The sequence below is a fragment of the Pseudophryne corroboree genome, chromosome 8 (assembly GCF_028390025.1).
Source record: "Pseudophryne corroboree isolate aPseCor3 chromosome 8, aPseCor3.hap2, whole genome shotgun sequence".
Classification (NCBI taxonomy): domain Eukaryota; kingdom Metazoa; phylum Chordata; class Amphibia; order Anura; family Myobatrachidae; genus Pseudophryne; species Pseudophryne corroboree.
Window position 1 is genome coordinate 230,575,265 of NC_086451.1, and position 20,940 is coordinate 230,596,204.

General features: G+C 48.8%; 1 protein-coding gene and 1 long non-coding RNA gene across 2 annotated transcripts; one reads left to right on the forward strand and one right to left on the reverse strand.

The window, feature by feature from the left end:
• Positions 1–1,441: 1,441 nt before the first annotated feature.
• On the forward strand, positions 1,442–1,981 carry LOC134947643 (uncharacterized). The gene is made up of 2 exons (XR_010182676.1): positions 1,442–1,587; positions 1,697–1,981. It is a non-coding gene; the product is annotated as an uncharacterized LOC134947643 (long non-coding RNA).
• Positions 1,982–3,097: 1,116 nt separating this feature from the next.
• Positions 3,098–5,205, reverse strand: LOC134947644 (uncharacterized). Its single transcript, XM_063935621.1, has 3 exons — positions 5,064–5,205; positions 4,761–4,988; positions 3,098–3,864 (listed from the first exon to the last, which is right to left on the reverse strand). The coding sequence occupies exons 1-3, from the start codon at positions 5,164–5,166 to the stop codon at positions 3,179–3,181; spliced, it is 1,017 nt and encodes a 338-aa protein (XP_063791691.1). The 5' UTR covers positions 5,167–5,205; the 3' UTR covers positions 3,098–3,178.
• Between the last annotated feature and the right edge of the window lie 15,735 nt (positions 5,206–20,940).

Below are 20,940 nucleotides of genomic sequence, written 5' to 3' on the forward strand. Positions count from 1 at the left end.
AAATACCTATGCGGTTCTGGCTAAGTGTTGCTTGTGTAAGTTGAAACACCACAGTATTGTAGAGAATACCTAACATGACACTCACCTTAGCTTCTTTAATGTCCACTCAGGTTTTGGATGTGTTGGAGCCACACATTAAAGCCTCAATCTGCTTCCCTACTGAGGAGTCGGAGTGGAGTGCTGTCAGGGTAGCTTTCTATGAGCTTGCAGGCATGCCCAATGTGCTTGGGGCCATAGATTGCACACACGTTCAGCTGAGATCACCTAAGGGCCGCCAGTATATCTATACTAATAGGCATCTTGATCAATCAACTAATGTCCAGGTGGTCTGTGATGCAAAATTAAAAATAATGAGTGTTGTTGCAGGTTACCCTGGTGCCTGCCATGACTCCTTCATCCTCAGTCAGTCATCGCTCTTCGAAAAATTTGAGGAGGGACAAATGCCTGATGGCTGGCTGTTGGGTATGTTGAAAATGTTATGTGTGTATGTCTTTTAACCACAGGCTAGATTTTGGAGGAGGTGTTTGAATAATCTAACATATGTCCTAATGTTGACTATATCTGTTTTTCAGGTGATGGGGGTTACGGCTGCTACTCTTGGCTCCTTACTCCATTGTCCCAACCTGATTCTCCTGCTGAACACAGTTATAATCATGCACATAAGGCTACGCGGAATGTGATAGAAAGATGTTTTGGGTTGCTGAAGTCACGTTTTCGGTGTCTTGATAAATCTGCTGGCCTTTTGTTGTATAGTCCCTCAAAGGTGACTAGGATTGTGTTCTGCTGCTGTTTTCTCCATAATCTGTGTTTAAGTCAAGATCTTGCACATGGTGAGGGAGAAATCAGTCAGCAAGCAGAGGAGTTAGAACCATCTGGTGACAGTGTGAGTACAAATGTAGGGAGGCAGGTACGGCAACAAGTGATCCTGCGTTATTTTTCAGGTAAGTTTTATTAGGCTGTAATTATCCTTCACTAAACACTTTGCTCTACTTTCTAGTGTGTGTTTTGTTACTTACTGTTTGTTGTTTATAGTGGTGTGTCCATTGTGCTTAGTTGATGCTCAAAAAACATTTACAGTCATTACCCTTGAAAAACATAGCTCCATACATACACACCAGCTTCATACATTTTGGAGACGGAGACAGGAATGTGTTTTGTATTCTAATTAATTTTTTTTTGGGTTCAAAAAGTTTACATTTATTTTTTTCTCGTGTGTGTGCTTAATGTATCCTCAATTCATATATTTTCAGACAACTAGGTTGTCTAGACCATCCACTAAGACCTTATTTTATTTAAGTAAAGCACCTTGAGCAATTGAAGACGTAACATTACATTGATTGTTGGGTAAAACATGTAAACTCCAAACAAACTAACATCATCCAAAGTCGACTGTGTATATTCTTGCTTATGTGTTTTGTTTCACAATTTAATCACCAGATAACTGAGGTGATCTGGGCTCATCACTCAGCGAACTCGCCAGTAGTGCCAGTGGTGGCTTGGGTGACACTGCCGATAGCCTTCGCCTGGGTGGGGATGATGGAGGTGCTGAATCAGAGGCAAGACGCCGGCTCTTAGTTGGCCTCCTGGGTAAGTGGGCCGAGACCTGTGATGGCCGCCTTACACGAGGTCGGCTTCCAGAAGCAGATCCTAGGTGCCAAATTTGTAAATAATATTTTGTACTTCTATGTGTTTACAGAATATGTGACTACAGTGAAGACTTACCTGCAATACCGGCATCATCATGACTGGTGTGAGGCCTGTCTGGCCGGCTGGTCTGTGTGACTGTGTAAAAAGTCACACCAACATTATTACCCTGTTTTTTTTAAAAGTACACAGTGAAAACCATTAATGTACTGTAAGCATATATTTTGTTTGGTTGCCACAACAAAATTAAGCTTAAGAGCTTCTAGATTTGTGATTTAGAGTTGAATATCAAAATGTACTTCATGTGGCACACAATAAATTTATAAGCTGAACAATTTGTGACTCACATATTGCAGAGATTCAGTCCTTTCCAGTTTAAAAATAGTGTAACGTTTTAAATTTTGGGAAGCTTTTTTTGTTTAAAATTTAAAAAAAGCTGTTTGTTTTTTACAAACAAACACACATGTTCCAGCATTAACGGCAATATTATTTTTTATTGTTAATTTTTTATGAAGAAAAAAAACACTGCACATGTTTATTTCAAACAAATACTGCAAGGAGAAAAAAAAAACCAAAAAAAGTGTCCCGACCACGAACTGAAAGGGGAACCATGTTTGCCCATGGGTCACCTTTACCCGAATGCCAGAAACCCACTTTGAGTTATGCCTAAGTGGGTTTCTTCAGCCAATCAGGTAGTGCCACGTTGTAGCACTCTCCTGATCAGCTGTGTGCTCCTGTCCTCACTGACAGGCAGCACACGGCACTGTTACAATGTTGCGCCTATGCGCTACCTTGTAACCAATGATGGTAACTTTCTTCCCTGCGGTGGACCTAAAGTGACGTCACCGCAGAGCAGAAAGTTCACCGCATTGGTTAAAATGTAGCGCATATGCGCTACATTGTAACAGTGCCGTGTGCTGCCTGTCAGTGAGGACAGGAGCACACAGCTGATCAGGAGAGTGCTACAACGTGGCACTCCCTGATCCCTTAACATGTGTTGGCAATTGTTCATTACTCACACCTGACGTTTGGTACTTTTAAAAGGGGAGCCAACACATTTCTACACACTCTAAATCTGAAATGGCTGCTACTGTGTGTGGGTCTGCTGTATTGTTTGCTGTAGGATACTTGTCACTGCTTCCTGATGCTACAATAAAACCAAGGAAGGAAAAACAACTGGGTCTGCAGGTTGTATATGTTCCGAGTAGGCTGGCCATGCTTTTTAGTTTATATTGTCCAATGTAACTGCAAAAAACTTGATGTTGACCATGTTATACAGATGGTCACACTAAATGTTCGAAGTGTTTTTCCACGGTATGATTTTGGCAAACGGACCCTACACCCTGACACAGCACACTCTCGCCCTGTCACAATATTCATCTTGGACTATACATTACTGATTTTTGTGTTTGTGTGTTGCAAATTAACCAATACACATATTTTGATTAGATAATTTATTGAAAAATACTGAACAATATATTCTGAACACATATATTTTACTTGCAACTGGCCAGCATATGATGTGCAGTACAGATTATCTTTTCTTTTTTTGGGTGCTGGGTGCAGAGGCTTGTGGTTGTTCGTGGGTGCGGCTTCGACTTGATCGTCGAACTGGTGATTGTACTGGTGTTTGGGTCGGGGTTGTTGTGCTTGAGCTTGTGGCCACATGTTGTTGTGCCATTGCACTAAAATTTTGGCTCAAAATATTTAAACTGGCCGTTAGCTGGGTATAAGCAGCTGTATTGTTGGCAATGGTTCGCGACAAATTGTCATTTATGACTTGATTATGCTGGATAATCTGTATGAGGGTTTGGTGTTGGCGCAGTTGCTCATCCATGATGCGCTGATGGGTTGCCTGCATTTGAGAATTGTCTGCCCTCATCTGCTCCATTGTGTTTGCTATCCGCCCTACTTGCACGATGAGTCTGGCAGAGTTGCGGCTAACTTTAGGCAAATGATGGGGCAAACTAGACAGGTGTTGTGTTTGGGTGTTGAGACACGCAGAGTGGTGTGCCTGTTGTTCTGCCCAACTTGACCAAAACTCATGCGGAATTTGGCTTGTCCCTGGTGTTGAGGTCATTTGTTGAGTCTGAGAAGCTTGCGGTTGGACTGGATTGTCCTCAGTCATGTTTGCCTGTGTTTGGTCGATGGGCTGCAGGTGTAGAGTATACGTCTCCTGGCCATGGGACTGCTGGCCCTCGTCACTCATGATGGCCGGATCTGTATGGGGTGGGACACAGGAAATATTTTAGACATATGTAGCATTGGTCTTACAATATTTGTCAAGCAACATGCATTACTTCATAATATACATTTAAAAGCTAAATGGTTAACTTCTTAAACGTTACTATGTTGGTTACCTCTTAATGAATTGATGTGGCTAGAAACAGATACTACTAATTTGTGAATTTATGGAGACAATTGTATGTTTCACATTCTAAATTATTGTATACACTCCATGTACTCTTTTTTTATGTCTCAAAGTTAGTTTAAACAACATTCTGAAGGTTCCTTTGGCACAACACAAAAAAATATAACCATGTTTGCCACATTAGAATCAGACATTGGGCATGTCAGTCAGTGGATTTAGTAAAGAAGTACACTAAGATTGTGGTCAAAAAATGACAACTTAAACAGGTTTTTTAATGTTGGATTTTGCCGTATGTATTGATTTGGTTTGTTTTGAATTTTTTGGTTCAAATTTAGTTTCACATTTTTTTTGTAGTTTTGAGTGTTGTTGAGCATATTTTTTAAAAAACATTTGAGTTTCAGGACACTGTAATTTCACACATATCATCATAACAATACGCTAACAGCATCTGCTTGCAGTCGATTATTAAAGCAAAGTTGCTTACAATTTTTAATCATTTTTTAACAAAACTAACACTGGGGCAGATGTCAATACCTGGAGAAGGTATAAGTCATTTCTAAAGCAGTGATAGGTTCAAGGTGATAATGACACAAGGCAAGCATGTCCAAAATGTGGAGTCTAAAATTACTTATAATTTTTGTACTGCTGCCTTTATCATCTGCGACCTAACAGTGTTTTGTCAGTTCCTTATGCCTTCACCTTGTTTTTACTCAAACAAAATAAAAACATTACAAACATTACTCACCAGACAACTGTGGGGAATGTGGATCTACACTCAGGGGGCTTGCCAAAAGTGCCAGTGGTGGCACCGCAGCCACTGCAGAGATGCGCCTTTGGGGGGGTGAGGCAGGTGCAGGAGCAGGAGCAGCAGCAGCAGTAGGAGCGTGGACACGGGGCCTCTTGGGTGGCCTTGTAGCCACAGTAAGGCTGGCCTGTGATTGGCGCCTTTGTGTGCGCGGAGCAGACGAAGAACCTGTGTGATAGTATTGTCATTACATTTCATGTGTTTTATGTTAATGGCTAAGATGTGGGTACAGAAATAACTTACCATCATTCCCACCATCATCAGCTCTAGGCAGGGTTGGTTGTGGCCTGGATGTGCTGCTTCTCTGGCGTACTGTACAAAAAAAGAAGAATTGCGATATGAACATAATTATACTACTTAAAACACATATGTCGTAGCTTTACCAAGACACAATATTGCAGGATTTTAAAAACTTTTTTTAAATGTTGTTATAAAATTACAAACACAAATAGTTGGTTTTGTTACATCTATAATCTTAAATTTTACAACCTACAAAAACCGCACAAAACAAGGCAAATTGTTTGTGTTTCCAAAAAAAACACAACAAATATTTGAGTCTAATTAGTACAAAAACATAACTAACACACACAATACACCAAGCAACCACAACCTGTGTCTGACAATATGTAGTGCAACTACACTTCCCAGCATGTCCACCAACACATTTGACATTCCCTAAGTTTAAACATTATAACAGGCATGATGGGACTTGTAGTTGGACAACAGATGGAAAAACACAGGGTGGATTGGCCTGCACTACATCACCAACCCATTTGTGGACCAACACACAGGAAACATTTTACAACAAAAGTACAAAGCACAGATGTGAAAAATTATAAATATCAAATAAACTCACCATCCGCACTTGGCCGGTCCGAATCTTGGACATGAAGTGCAGAAACCACCTCTGGCGGAATCAGCGGACGTATTGGCTCCTCCCAATCTTTATAAGACGCTCGGAAGGGGTGTCCTCCCCCGGTTTGCCGAGCAGATTTTGCCTCCTTAGCCATCTTGGCCTTCACACGGCGTTTGATGTCATAGAAACGTTTCCTACAGGTGTCCTCGGTCCGCCTCACCACACCCTCACTGTTCACAGCAGCAATAACTTTCCCCCACAGGACACTCTTCCGGCGGGTCGACACTTTTGATGCATCTGAACCAAACAACTGGCGCTGATGCCTCATCAGCTCCCGCACCAGAGCCATGTTTTCTGCGTAACTAAACTTTACATTGCGGCCCGTCCTTGTACTGGTGCGTGGCTGCGGAGCCACAACACCATCACTATCAGTATCACTAGAAAACGCAGCCGCAACCTCACCCTCCTCATCACTAACCTCCTCCCTCTCACTCACCTCCTCCCTCTCACTCACCTCCTCCACCTCACTCACCTCCTCCCTCTCACTCACCTCCTCCACCACACTCACCTCTGACTGTGACATAATCTTAAGACAACACAAAAAACACAGAGAAAAAAAAACAAATAACACACTCCTCCACTACCACTACACACCACACACACGCAAACAAACACTCACTCACTCACAAACAAGGACTATAGACGAAAAGAAAAGACAAAATACAAAAAAGTTAACAGACTTTTAAATAACAGAACAACAAGTATGACAAAACAACTTACACACACAGTACAGCACTCACCAATCACAAAACTCCGCCTCCAAACCACAAAAAACTCCACAGAAATCTCCAACACCAACAACACCTTCCTCTCTCCTCTCCACTAGCTAAACCCACGAGGTGCGGTCGGTTTGGGGCGTATTTATAGTCAAGTACACAGACACTCCTCCACCACGAATACAACCAATCACGGACAAGTGACAAAAACGAAACTTAGGAAAAAAACGCGGCAGTAATGGAAAAACACTGCCGTAACAGACATGTGACGCATTCGTAAAAAAAACACATTAAACTCGGCCGCAAAATAACAAAATCGGCCGCATTATACACCAGAAAACCACGAATGACATCGACATCGGACAACACCAAAAATACGAATACGACAGCTTAGTAAATCCATCGTAATAAATTCAAAAAGTTGCAGTTTTACACTGTCGATGTCATTCGTGATTGAACTTTGACCTATTTTCGGGAATTACGAATGTTAGTAAATTTACCCCCATGTTTTCACAGTTTCAAAAAAACAACCAAAGAATCAATTAAATAAATAAAGGGTATATATATTTTTATTTTTCACAATAATTAATAAAATACCTTCTAATATAGATAATTATTAACAATAACTCTCTAAACACTTTAATGTTTACATACAGTATTAAACTTTCTTTAAAATGCTTGTTTATTTGGGTTTCAGTGATCATATCTTTTTTATTCTTTTTACTTCTTGCAGATGTGGTTTAAGTTACAGAAAGGGTTTAAAATAAAGCCTAACAGGTGTTAACAATTGAATTGCACTTTGTAAGGCTATACAGTCTGGCAGTAAAAATATGGCCAATGTATCCCCCGGCAGAAGTGCAAAGTGATCAGCCTATGATGAATATTAACATTACAGCTCTAATGACCACATCTATAATATAAACTGCATTTTAACAACAGTGAATTGCATGGACAGGTGCTACAGAACAAGCTAGAAAGCCGAGAGGAATGAAAAAAAGAGTTCTGTAACGACAGTTAAACAAAAGAACAGTAGTTGTTAAAAGATTAATTCCTGAGGGAGAAAATAACTGTAACTTTTACTGAAACAATAAAATATGAAATGTTTTATTTGATCCACTGCATATTACATTTGGAATATGTTTTTCCAAAAGTATGATTACATTTAGAGGTGCTCTCCACTATTTACTCACCCCTATAATGCATATGGTTTTATTTTCATTCACAATGACAGCAATTCCAGGACTGTGAAAACAATTCCATATGAAGCCTCATCAATGGTCCCACTGCCAGTGGCAGCAGTGGATACAAAAGTACCACAGCAATTCTGCAATGTTCCGGTTGGGGACCAGGGACGTGCAGTGAGCTAAATGGCTTAGGAGGCACTGTCTATCACCAGAGCCAAATTTCCGTGCAATGGATGAGCCAAAGGGTACATCTGGGCATTATACACAGGTGCAGCAGTATAAACTCCTGGGAATTTGGGGGGTTTTGATCAGAGATGTGCGGAGAAGATAAGCACTGCCTCACCTGCCATAGACTTTTTACTCCAGAGTTTTGGCTATAAAAATGATTAGAATAATACAAGGAAGATATTTCAAACATATTCTTTGTATTTTTCATATACTTTATACAGTCAAAACTCGGCACAAACGTTAGTATGACAGGAAAGGCTCTGCCTCACCTGCCTCACCCCACCACACGTCACTGTTGGGGATAGATGCTCTGAAAAGCAGCTGTCTCCCGAACCCTAGCACTACCACTTTCACCACTACTACGTATCTGAATGGATCACTCTTCACACTCCTGAACTCCTCCCATTAGAAAGGAGCAAGGAGCAGCTCCCGCTATCAACCTCCAAGAACTCAGGGGCGTATCTACCTACCGGCGAGGATGGCACTCACCAGGGGTGCCAGTAGAGGAGATGCGCCGCCCAGTGGTGTCACCCATGGGCAGTAGGTAGCAGCTAAATTCATTCCCCCCCCCCCCCTTCCCGTGCCGGGTAGTTCCTCACCTGCTGTAAGGGCCTGCAATGAACACATGTGGCAGCGGGCGCCAGGGTCTGGCAATGCATCGCACTACAAACAAGAAACTCTACATAAACTACACCTCCCAGCAGCATTTGCAACCAGGAGCTCCCGGCAGCTAGTTTATGTAGAGTTTTTTGTTAGTAGAGCGGTGCAGTGCCGGACGCTGGCACCAATTACAGCGGCTGCCGCTTGCTGTGTCCATTGCTGGCTGTCACAGCAGGTGAGGAAGTACGGGTGGGGCGGGGAGGGGTTCAGCTGCAGCCTCTTTGCCTCTTAATAGTGCAAGAATTAAATTATATCTATATCTATACATACAGTATCTCCTATATATTAGCCCAAGTCTGTGATTGTGTGCCTGGCCTTAACGCTGGGCGGAGTCACAGCGGTGGGCGGAGTCACAGAGCCCGCCCACCACATGTGCAGCAAGTCTCTGCTCCTGCTGCCTGTCCATCTCACACCCCTCCCACCCCCCAACAACTCTGACTCCCCGGCCACGGCGACGGCCGAACAACAACAGCTGCTGCCACAGGCATCTCCTGCAGCACTCGCCTCCTGTCACACAGCCGGCACACACACACCAGTCTCCGGGGCCTGCCAGCATCTACAGGCAAGCTGGAAACACCCCCGGAGCGAGAGAGAACATACCTGTGAGGCCACGCCCCTTTTACTTTAGGTCACGCCCAATTTTGCCGTGCGGGGGGAGGGGGCGGGGGAGGAAATGTCATAGTACAGACTGCTCTCCCACACCTGGTGACGCCTCTGGATACTGGACTATTTCACAGCCTGCAGCAGCCACCCACAGCCCCAACGGTGAGTCCCTCCAACCATCCTAGCCACTGTATCTATGTCTGGTCGCCACTTTACACAAGTCCACCCCCTCCACTACTTCCCCCCTTTCTTCATCAGCTTCCTCACTGGGGACCCTCCCTACCGCCCCGCGTGTCTCTATACCCTCCCTACCGCCCCAAATCTCTCTGTCCCCTCCCTACCGCCCCGCGTCTCTCTGTCCCCTCCCTACCGCCCCACCTCTCTGTCCCCTCGCTACCGCCCCGCGTCTCTCTATCCCCTCCCTACCGCCCCACCTCTCTGTCCCCTCCCTACCGCCCCGTGTCTCTGTCCCCTCCCTACCGCCCGCGTCTCACTGTCCCCTCCCTACCGCCCCACCTCTCTGTCCCCTCCCTACCACCCAACGTCTCTGTCCCCTCCCTACCGCCCCACCTCTCTGTCCCCTCCCTACCGCCCGCGTCTCTCTTTCCCCTCCCTACCACCCCACCTCTCTGTCCCCTCCCTACCGCCCCACGTCTCTCTGTCCCCTCCCTACCGCCCCACCTCTCTGTCCCCTCCCTACCGCCCCACCTCTCTCTGTCCCCTCCCTACCGCCCCACCTCTCTGTCCCCTCCCTACCGCCCCGTGTCTCTCTGTCCCCTCCCTACCGCCCCACCTCTCTGTCCCCTCCCTACTGCCCCGTGTCTCTGTCCCCTCCCTACCGCCCCGCGTCTCTCTGTCCCCTCCCTACCGCCCCACCTCTCTGTCCCCTCCCTACCGCCCCGCGTCTCTCTATCCCCTCCCTACCGCCCCACATCTCTCTGTCCCCTCCCTACCGCCCCGTGTCTCTGTCCCCTCCCTACCGCCCCGCGTCTCTCTGTCCGCTCCCTACCGCCCCACCTCTCTGTCCCCTCCCTACCGCCCCGCGTCTCTCTGTCCCCTCCCTACCGCCCCACCTCTCTGTCCCCTCCCTACTGCCCCACGTCTCAGTATACACTTCCTACCGCCCTACGTCTGTTTCCCCTCCTCCCTATGCCCCGCGCCTCTGTCCCCTCCCTACTGCCCCGCGTCCCTCTACCCCCTCCCTACCGCCCCGCGTCTCTCTATCCCCTCCCTACCGCCCCACATCTCTCTGTCCCCTCCCTACCGCCCTGTGTCTCTGTCCCCTCCCTACCGCCCCGCGTCTCTCTGTCCCCTCCCTACCGCCCCACCTCTCTGTCCCCTCCCTACCGCCCCACGTCTCAGTATCCACTTCCTACCACCCTACGTCTGTTTCCCCTCCTCCCTATGCCCCGCGTCTCTGTCCCCTCCCTACCGCCCCGCGTCCCTCTATCCCCTCCCTACCTCCCCGCGTCTCTCTATCCCCTCCCTACCACCCCGCGTCTCTCTATCCCCTCTCTACCGCCCCGCGTCTCTCTTTCCTCTCCCTACCGCCCCGCGTCTCTCTGTACCCTCCCTACCGCCCCGCGTCTCTCTGTACCCTCCCTACCGCCCCACCTCTCTGTCCCCTCCCTACCGCCCGCGTCTCTCTGTCCCCTCCCTACCGCCCCACGTCTCAGTATCCACTTCCTACTGCCCTACGTCTGTTTCCCCTCCTCCCTATGCCCCGCGTCTCTGTCCCCTCCCTACCGCCCCGCGTCCCTCTATCCCCTTCCTACCGCCCCGCGTCTCTCTATCCCCTCCCTACCACCCCGCGTCTCTCTATCCCCTCCCTAATGCCCCGCATCTCTCTTCCCCCTCCCTACCGCCCCGCGTCTCTCTTTCCCCTCCCTACCGCCCCGCGTCTCTCTTTCCCCTCCCTACCGCCCCGCGTCTCTCTTTCCCCTCACTACCGCCCCATGTCTCTGTATCCCCTCCCTACCGCCCCATGTCTCTGTATCCCCGCCTCCTACGCCTCTGTATCCCCACCATACCACCCCGCATCTCTCTATCCCCTCCCTAATGCCCCGCGTCTCTCTTTCCCCTCCCTACCGCCCCGCGTCTCTGTATCCCCTCCCTACCGCCCCATGTCTCTGTATCCCCTCCCTACCGCCCCATGTCTCTGTATCCCCTCCCTACCGCCCCATGTCTCTGTATCCCCTCCTCCCTACACCTCTGTATCCCCACCCTACCGCCCCGCTTCTCTCTATCCCCTCCCTACCGCCCTGCATCTCTCTATCCCCTCCCTACCACCCTGCGTCTCTCTATCCCCTCCCTACCACCCTGCGTCGCTGTATCCCCTCCCTACCGCCCTGCGTCTCTGTATGCCCTCCCTACCGCCCCGCGTCTCTCTATCCCCTCCCTACCGCCCCGCATCTCTCTATCCCCTCCCTACCGCCCTGCGTCTCTGTATCCCCTCCCTACCGCCCTGCGTCTCTCTATCCCCTCCCTACCGCTCTGCGTCTCTCTATCCCCTCCCTACCGCGTCTCTCTGTCCCCTCCCTACCGCCCGCGTCTCTATGTCCCCTACCTACCGCCCGCGTCTCTCTGTCCCCTCCCTACCGCCCGCATCTGTCTGTCCCCTCCCTACCGCCCACCTCTCTGTCCCATTCCTACCGCCCGCATCTCTCTGTCCCCTCCCTACCGCTCTGCGTCTCTCTGTCCCCTCCCTACCGCCCCACGTCTCTCTGTCCCCTCCCTACCGCCCCACGTCTCTGTATTCACTCCCTACCGCCCCGCGTCTCTCTGTCCACTCCCTACCACCCCGCGTCTCTCTATCCACTCCCTACCGCGTCTCTCTGTCCCCTCCCTACCACCCCGCGTCTCTCTATCCCATCCCTACCGCCCCGCGGCTTTCTATCCCCTCCCTACCACCCTGTATCTCTGTATCCCCTCCCTACCGCCCCGCCTCTCTCTATCCCCTCCCTACCGCCCTGCGTCTCTGTATCCCCTCCCTACCGCCCCGCGTCTCTGTATCCCCTCCCTACCGCCTAGCGTCTCTGTATCCCCTCCCTACTGCCCTGCGTCTCTGTATCCCCTCCTTACCGCCACGCCTCTCTCTATCCCCTCCCTACCGCTCTGCGTCTCTCAATCCCCTTCCTACCTCCCCGCGTCTCTGTATCCCCTCCCTATGGCCCTGCGTCTCTGTGTCCCCTCCCTACCCCCCTGCGTCCCATACAGGGTCCATACCACCGGCTCCTTGATACCTCCCTGACAAACCTTCACCAGGAGAACAGGAGCCGTAACCCCCTGCGGTGCTCACCGTAGTTACCGGTATATTGGTGATGCTCCGCTCTGCCGCCTCCTCCCTATCCCTCACTCAGCAAGCGCAGGGCGCAAGCCCAGCCCCAAGCAGATGTTCGCGCTGCCCATGGCCATTGGCCCTGAGAGCAGCTCCAGCCTGTTTCCCCTCCTCCCTATGCCCCGCGTCTCTGTCCCCTCCCTACCGCCCCGCGTCCCTCTATCCCCTCCCTACCTCCCCGCGTCTCTCTATCCCCTCCCTACCACCCCGCGTCTCTCTATCCCCTCTCTACCGCCCCGCGTCTCTCTTTCCTCTCCCTACCGCCCCGCGTCTCTCTGTACCCTCCCTACCGCCCCGCGTCTCTCTGTACCCTCCCTACCGCCCCACCTCTCTGTCCCCTCCCTACCGCCCGCGTCTCTCTGTCCCCTCCCTACCGCCCAACGTCTCAGTATCCACTTCCTACTGCCCTACGTCTGTTTCCCCTCCTCCCTATGCCCCGCGTCTCTGTCCCCTCCCTACCGCCCCGCGTCCCTCTATCCCCTTCCTAACGCCCCGCGTCTCTCTATCCCCTCCCTACCACCCCGCGTCTCTCTATCCCCTCCCTAATGCCCCGCATCTCTCTTCCCCCTCCCTACCGCCCCGCGTCTCTCTTTCCCCTCCCTACCGCCCCGCGTCTCTCTTTCCCCTCCCTACCGCCCCGCGTCTCTCTTTCCCCTCACTACCGCCCCATGTCTCTGTATCCCCTCCCTACCGCCCCATGTCTCTGTATCCCCGCCTCCTACGCCTCTGTATCCCCACCATACCACCCCGCATCTCTCTATCCCCTCCCTAATGCCCCGCGTCTCTCTTTCCCCTCCCTACCGCCCCGCGTCTCTGTATCCCCTCCCTACCGCCCCATGTCTCTGTATCCCCTCCCTACCGCCCCATGTCTCTGTATCCCCTCCCTACCGCCCCATGTCTCTGTATCCCCTCCTCCCTACACCTCTGTATCCCCACCCTACCGCCCCGCTTCTCTCTATCCCCTCCCTACCGCCCTGCATCTCTCTATCCCCTCCCTACCACCCTGCGTCTCTCTATCCCCTCCCTACCACCCTGCGTCGCTGTATCCCCTCCCTACCGCCCTGCGTCTCTGTATGCCCTCCCTACCGCCCCGCGTCTCTCTATCCCCTCCCTACCGCCCCGCATCTCTCTATCCCCTCCCTACCGCCCTGCGTCTCTGTATCCCCTCCCTACTGCCCTGCGTCTCTCTATCCCCTCCCTACCGCTCTGCGTCTCTCTATCCCCTCCCTACCGCGTCTCTCTGTCCCCTCCCTACCGCCCGCGTCTCTATGTCCCCTACCTACCGCCCGCGTCTCTCTGTCCCCTCCCTACCGCCCGCATCTGTCTGTCCCCTCCCTACCGCCCACCTCTCTGTCCCATTCCTACCGCCCGCATCTCTCTGTCCCCTCCCTACCGCTCTGCGTCTCTCTGTCCCCTCCCTACCGCCCCACGTCTCTCTGTCCCCTCCCTACCGCCCCACGTCTCTGTATTCACTCCCTACCGCCCCGCGTCTCTCTGTCCCCTCCCTACCACCCCGCGTCTCTCTATCCACTCCCTACCGCGTCTCTCTGTCCCCTCCCTACCACCCCGCGTCTCTCTATCCCATCCCTACCGCCCCGCGGCTTTCTATCCCCTCCCTACCACCCTGTATCTCTGTATCCCCTCCCTACCGCCCCGCCTCTCTCTATCCCCTCCCTACCGCCCTGCGTCTCTGTATCCCCTCCCTACCGCCCCGCGTCTCTGTATCCCCTCCCTACCGCCTAGCGTCTCTGTATCCCCTCCCTACTGCCCTGCGTCTCTGTATCCCCTCCTTACCGCCACGCCTCTCTCTATCCCCTCCCTACCGCTCTGCGTCTCTCAATCCCCTTCCTACCTCCCCGCGTCTCTGTATCCCCTCCCTATGGCCCTGCGTCTCTGTGTCCCCTCCCTACCCCCCTGCGTCCCATACAGGGTCCATACCACCGGCTCCTTGATACCTCCCTGACAAACCTTCACCAGGAGAACAGGAGCCGTAACCCCCTGCGGTGCTCACCGTAGTTACCGGTATATTGGTGATGCTCCGCTCTGCCGCCTCCTCCCTATCCCTCACTCAGCAAGCGCAGGGCGCAAGCCCAGCCCCAAGCAGATGTTCGCGCTGCCCATGGCCATTGGCCCTGAGAGCAGCTCCAGCCTGCGCACCCGCCTCCTACTGCACCTGAGGGGGGCGCGCACACAGCGCATGAAGAGGGGACTGGTGCACCTGTGGCCGCGTGGAGACATTGCGTGCGCAACATGTCCGCGTTGCTACACCTGAAGGATCAGACGGTGTAGAGAGAGGACACAGCTGCCTCTGTTCCGCATTGTACCAGCACTCCCCTCTGTGTCTAATGACACCATATACCTCTTCATGCCGGTATGTCTATACCACATGCATCCTTATCCGTGTCCTATATATTGTTACACATGCAATCACATAGTTATAGGTCCTGCACCCCCCCCCACCCACCTGCATCCACTGCCCCCCCCTCCACCCGCAGCTTCTACATACTCCCTGCCTCATCCGCGCCCCCCCCCCCCCCCCCCCCCGCACCCGCTACATTCTGTACATCGTGCCCTGCAGGCACCGTTAACGCCGTTGCAAGGGCCTACACCCTCTTCACCATCTGAAGCCCTTTCATCGTGCAATATTTAACCACTAGCAAACCTAGGAATGCAGGTAATACTCATACAAATATTGAACCCCAGCAAGGCGTGCAGGGGTTAAGGGGGCGTAGCCCCTTTCGACGGTGTGAAGAACGCCCGTAGGGCGCGATGAAGCGCCTAGTATATATATATATATATATATATATATAGTAGATAGTGTCCGTACTCCATACAACCTCAATATCCAACGAAGGGGTACTCCAATAAAGATCATATATATGAACCGTAATATAGAAAATTTTTAAATTGTGCACTCACCATTTGAAAAATAAAAAGTTCTTTATTTTTTATAGGCAAAATACTCACAAAAAACTACATAGCGAAAAGTGCATATGTGCAGTGTCGACATTTCGGTCCACAAAGGACCATCATCAGGACAGGCAACTGTGCATCCTTAGAGCAGCTCAGCCAAAATCAGAATGAGCTGTAATCCATAACATAGGAGTATTTAAACCCTGGAAAATTACCCATAACCACTCGGTGCAACACTGATGCAATCTGGGATATCATATGCAATTTAACCACTAAAGGTCATAATAGCCTTGATACAGGCTCGGACTGGCCCACAGGGGTACAGGGAAAACCACCGATAGGCCCCACTGCCTGGGGGGCCCATCTCCTCTAGGGATCAGGTTCTAGATTGTGCACTTGAATTATATTTTATACATATGTTACCTTATACTGCACATGACTATGGTGTATTCTCTACAGTACATTGCTGTCATTAATCTGGCACATTATCATGCATGCACTAGCATTAATTACTATATAAATTATCAATGACTCCAGACCATGTACTCTAAAATGGTTAGCCAAACCTCTGTGATGGCTGTCCACACCCCCTTTGGAGGCTGGCCACACCTGAAATCATGGGCCCCTACCACTGCATACCCCCGGTGGGCCCTTCATGCTCCTGTCCGACACTGCCTTGATATACAGCAAAGGTAAACTATAGAGGGCTATCAATAGTGAATAATGAAATACAGTAGGCCACTCACGAAGGGATTAACCATAGAGAAGTGCTTTAATTGATGCATGCAATCATGCTCAAACAGGAAGTGTCATGCGTTCCACAGGACGTGGAACGCATGACAGCGGTATAGTACAGCGTTAATAAGGACGGAAGTGACATCGGCCGGAAGTACCATGCGTTCCACGAGTCGTGGAACGCAAATGCCGGAAGTGAATGTAGCGCTGTAAGAAGCGGGGAGAATAGTAAACATCCACCGCACTTTATCTATAGTAAATCCAACTTACGGTTAAACGCTAGGACACAAATCAAACAAGCCTCAATAAAGTGAGTCTGTCTAAGCCAATAATATATATAATAGACAGCATATTGACTAGAAAGCTAATACTGTGGCCAATACAAATTATGCATCAGAGTGGTTATAGTAGCAATCCAAGGTGTACATAAAGCCACAATTATGGAACAACAAACAAATAAACAAAAAAACATAAACAAAATTTCAACATAAAACCTCTGTAAACAAAAAAAGGAGGGGAGAATACAAAAAAAGGGTAAAAAATAATAAAGTAGATAAAGTCTCTTATCCAATGCGTTTCATGTTAAAGCAAAACATTGTAGGGGTTATGCTCATTAAGGCCACGTGGATGGACAGTGTCAAGTGTGTAAATCCAATGTACTTCACATTTCTTAAGTTTGCTCAATCGGTCACCGCCTCTGATGTCAATCGGGATGTGATCTATTAGCATACATTTGATGCTAGCTATTGAATGACCAGCTTCTAGGAAATGTCTTGCCACTGGTTTGTCTGACATCCCAGTGTCCAGTGCCGCCCTTATAGAGGACCTGTGATTGGCCATAAGGTCCCTAAAGTTTCTCTTGGTCATGCCAACGTTAGTGAGTCCGCAGGGGCATATCAACAGATAAATCATGAAGCTCATCTGGCAATGTAGACGGTGTCTAATACGTATTTTTCTACCGCTGTGCGGATGCGTGAAAAATGACCCTGTGAGTATCGAGCGACAGGTTGTGCAATCAGCACATTTAAAGCAACCCATCCTCCTACCTGGTAACCAAGTTCCCTGGTTCTTCCGTGGCTGTAGTAGGGGATGCATTAACAATTTTCTTAAATTAGGATCTCTTTGATAGGTGCACAAAGGTGGAGCTGCACTAAGGCTACTGAGGGTTGGGTCACTGGACACTATTGGCCAATGGTGTGTTAGAACCTTTCTGGCTTGTTGCGCCACACAGTCATAAGTACTTGTAAAATAGTACGACTGTTATCAAATTGTTTAATGTGAGTATTGCCAATGGTTGAAACTTTTTTGCGTGCTTTATGAAGACATCTGTCAATAGTTTTTAAAGCATAACCTTGTGTAAGAAAACACTGTATCATGTCACTGATCTGTTCTTCTGCATTATGTGGATCTGCGTTGATCCTCCTCAATATCCGAAAGAACTGAGAAATCGGTAGTCCTTCCTTGAGGGGACTAGGGTGGTTACTCGTAGAAAATAGCAACGTATTGCAGTCAGAGTCCTTTCTATACATTGTGGTAGCTAGTGTACTACCATTATGAAAAAGGGTAACATCCAAAAAATTCAAACTAACAGGATCCACTTTACTGGTGAACCTGATTGGAGTGTCAAGGGTATTTAGATAATTAACCATTGTGGTAAACTGTTCGTCAGTGCCAAGCCAAAGTAAAAACAAATCATCAATAAATCTTTTATAATATAAAATAAAAAAACCAAACTGAGGCAAAATATACTTTTGTTCATAACAAGCCATGTAAAGATTTGCGTGAGCAGGCACCAAATTTGACCCCATAGCGGTGCCAGTAATTTGCATATAATAGACACCGTTATAGAGAAAATTATTCTTAGACAAGACTAGGTGCATAAGATCTAACAAAAATTCAGAAGGTGGTCCTTGTGGGGGATGTGAAATAAGGGCCTCGGCAACAGATGCTAATCCCTCCACATGTGGGATAACCATGTAGAGGGAATTAACATCAAGTGTGGCTAACAACACATTCTGTGGTAAGTCACCGAGGTCCCTAATCCCCTCATGGAAATTACCAGTATCCCTGAGATAACTAGGTAAAGAAGTCACAATGGGCTGTAAAAAAGCATCAACAAATTGTGCTAGTGGTTGTAACAAGGATCAACGGGCTGATATGATGGGTCGTACAGGTGGATCCACTAAAGATTTGTGAATCTTAGGTAAAGTGTATAAAATAGGACAAACCGGATGTTCGACCTTTAGGAAACCCATCATATCAGCCGCAATCCATCCATGTGTAAGAGCAAAATCAAGTGTCCTATCAATCATCCATTAAAGACGTGGCATAGGATTGTTAGTAACCTTACAGTAAGTATTAATGTCACTCAATTGCCTGAGGATCTCACTGTTGTAGTTGGACCAGTCTTGCACCATGACAGCTCCCCCTTTATCTGCCTGCCGAATCACAATCTTATCATTGCTGATCAAACCCTTCAGTGCAGATCTCTGAGTAGGTGTAAGATTTGTCGAAGTCGAAAATATTATAGCCACATGCATCACGTGCAAACACCACACAGAGTGGCCTCCGTGCACGTACTTGTTCAGCCGTGCGTGCGCATACACGCACGTTGCATATATTGGCTCATGAAGTCCTGCGTATTACCACGTGGTATGAGTAATTACGGTAGCATATGCATTTGTATGGAAAAGCCACAAAGACATATCTCATATTTAATCCACATAGTACATAATTTACACATAGCCTACACGCACCACACCAGCAAGTTACATTTGCTTCAGAGGTATAAAAATAGAGGGATTCAACTTTACAGGATATGAGGGGACAGAATTAGGTTAGGAGGTGGTGTTTGGTATCCAGTTGTACAGTATATCAAGGGCAATAATCCGATTGCAGTTTGCAAAAAGTAGCACGCCTCTGTGCATAGATATGCGCAGGAGTACAATATTAATATCACACTGTATTTACTGTACTCTTGATATTCAACGGGAACCCAGTGGCAGACATCTGCAAGTGCACCTGGACCAGGCATCGCCCACCTATTCAAACTCACCTATGACCCCTCATGTACTGTAAATGACCAGTCCTTTGACCTATGGATGAAGAGTTTACAGTTTCCTTTGTTTCGCACTTTGGACCATTGTATAAAAGCCAAGCCTCCTGGCTGGTCAGACACATTCCCTGAAGGTCATCTATCCAGATTGACTGAGGACCGGAACCGAGTGGCGCAGGCGAACAAACGTATGTATCCATTGATTGTAGCCTTTTCTCTTGTGTTATTGTATTTCTGTTGTACCCCTTTTAAGTAAATATTTGTTGCTGGGTTGGACCTCAACATTACATATACAATTGGTGTCGCATTTCCTTTCCTGTTAGGGGTTATAAAGTGTATTACGCCGCACGTGTAGCTACTTTGTGCTTACAACGTGACGGCGTGCTTACGCAATGTGTATGCATTTGATAGGGGTTTCACACACACACGCTTAACGGTCGCAGCGGCCTGAACATTTGTGTATTTAAAGTATTGCTCTTTTCCTGTAAGTTTATCAAACTTAACAATTCTGTCTGTCTGGTTCATCTCACACTCACAGACTTGCAGGCTATAACAGACTTTGATCTATCAACAAAGGGTGGAGACGCATCTTAAGTAACTTGCATTGTGTTTGAAACCAGTTTGTGTTGTTAGAACACGTCTGTTCTGTATAGTCTTAGAGGTGCTGGTGTAACCCAAGGTACAAACAGGAAAAAAAAGCCGTTTATTATTTGTGTGTAATTTTTTTGGGTGCGAAAGCGTACACAAAGCGTACCAATACTTTGCATACATTCTCACATATTGTTGCCATAAGTTATTACAGTCATTATAGATCTGTGTGAAATCGGATACATTTATTTGCTATATATATATATATATATATATATATATATATATTTGAAATAGTGTGTTAAGGGAGTAATTGTAAAACACGAAACGCAGTTCCGGCCTAAATGTTTAGGTTTACACTCAAAAAAGGATTGCCCGTGGGGGTGACTTCTGGCGAGCGTACGGAACAATTGTGTGTTGTGTTAGTGAGCAATAGTTGTTTTGTTGCTCACATTTATCGATAGTGTGGTTTATTGAATTGCGAACGCATGTTTGTACACGTGGTACGGTACGCGAGGAAAGCGTACAGGATAGCGCACGTGGCATAAGGACACGCACGGTCGCTGTTTACTCAAGGTTGAGTAGAGTTGCGAGAGCAAAGTATAACTGCACAATAGCAGTTTCAATTTAAGGCGGGATAGAATACATTTATACTATAGCACATAACTATCCGATTTTAAAGGCAGATTATTGTAACGTTTTGTTTAAACTGTACTACCTCTGGGATCAGAGGCGGAACTACCGCCAGTGCAACCAGTGCGTTGCACTGGGGCCCGCCTCTGTCCAGGAGCCCAAAGCATCTAATGAGTCAAACTGACTCATTACATGCCGCTGTGCGCTGCGGGCAACCGCTGCCCGCAGCGCACAGCCGCCCGGAGAGAGGAGAGGAGCAGCGGTACGGAAGAAGGAGGAGGAGGGAGGTGGAGGAGGGAGCCGCAGCAGCGCTTTGTTACTGGTGGAGGCACTGCTGCTGCTGCTCCTCTGCTTCACTATAGGCTGTCTTCCGAGAACAGCCTATAGTGAAGCAGAGGGGCAGCAGCAGCGCCTCCACCAATAACACAGCGCTCCTGCGGCTCCCTCCTCCACCTCCCTCCTCCTCCTTCTCTACTGCCCGGGAATCGTCAAGCTGCACCGAGGAGCCTGAGCCAGCGGAGAGGGTAAGTATAATTCTTCTTTCTTTCTTTC

Excerpts from the sequence above, each read along its gene's own strand:
- LOC134947644 (XM_063935621.1), bottom strand. The coding sequence starts at position 5,166 with ATGTTCATATCGCAATTCTTCTTTTTTTGTACAGTACGCCAGAGAAGC. Across the intron at positions 4,989-5,063 it reads TGATGATGGTGGGAATGATG|GTTCTTCGTCTGCTCCGCGC; the intron begins GTAAGTTATTTC and ends ACTATCACACAG. Across the intron at positions 3,865-4,760 it reads ACATTCCCCACAGTTGTCTG|ATCCGGCCATCATGAGTGAC; the intron begins GTGAGTAATGTT and ends CACCCCATACAG.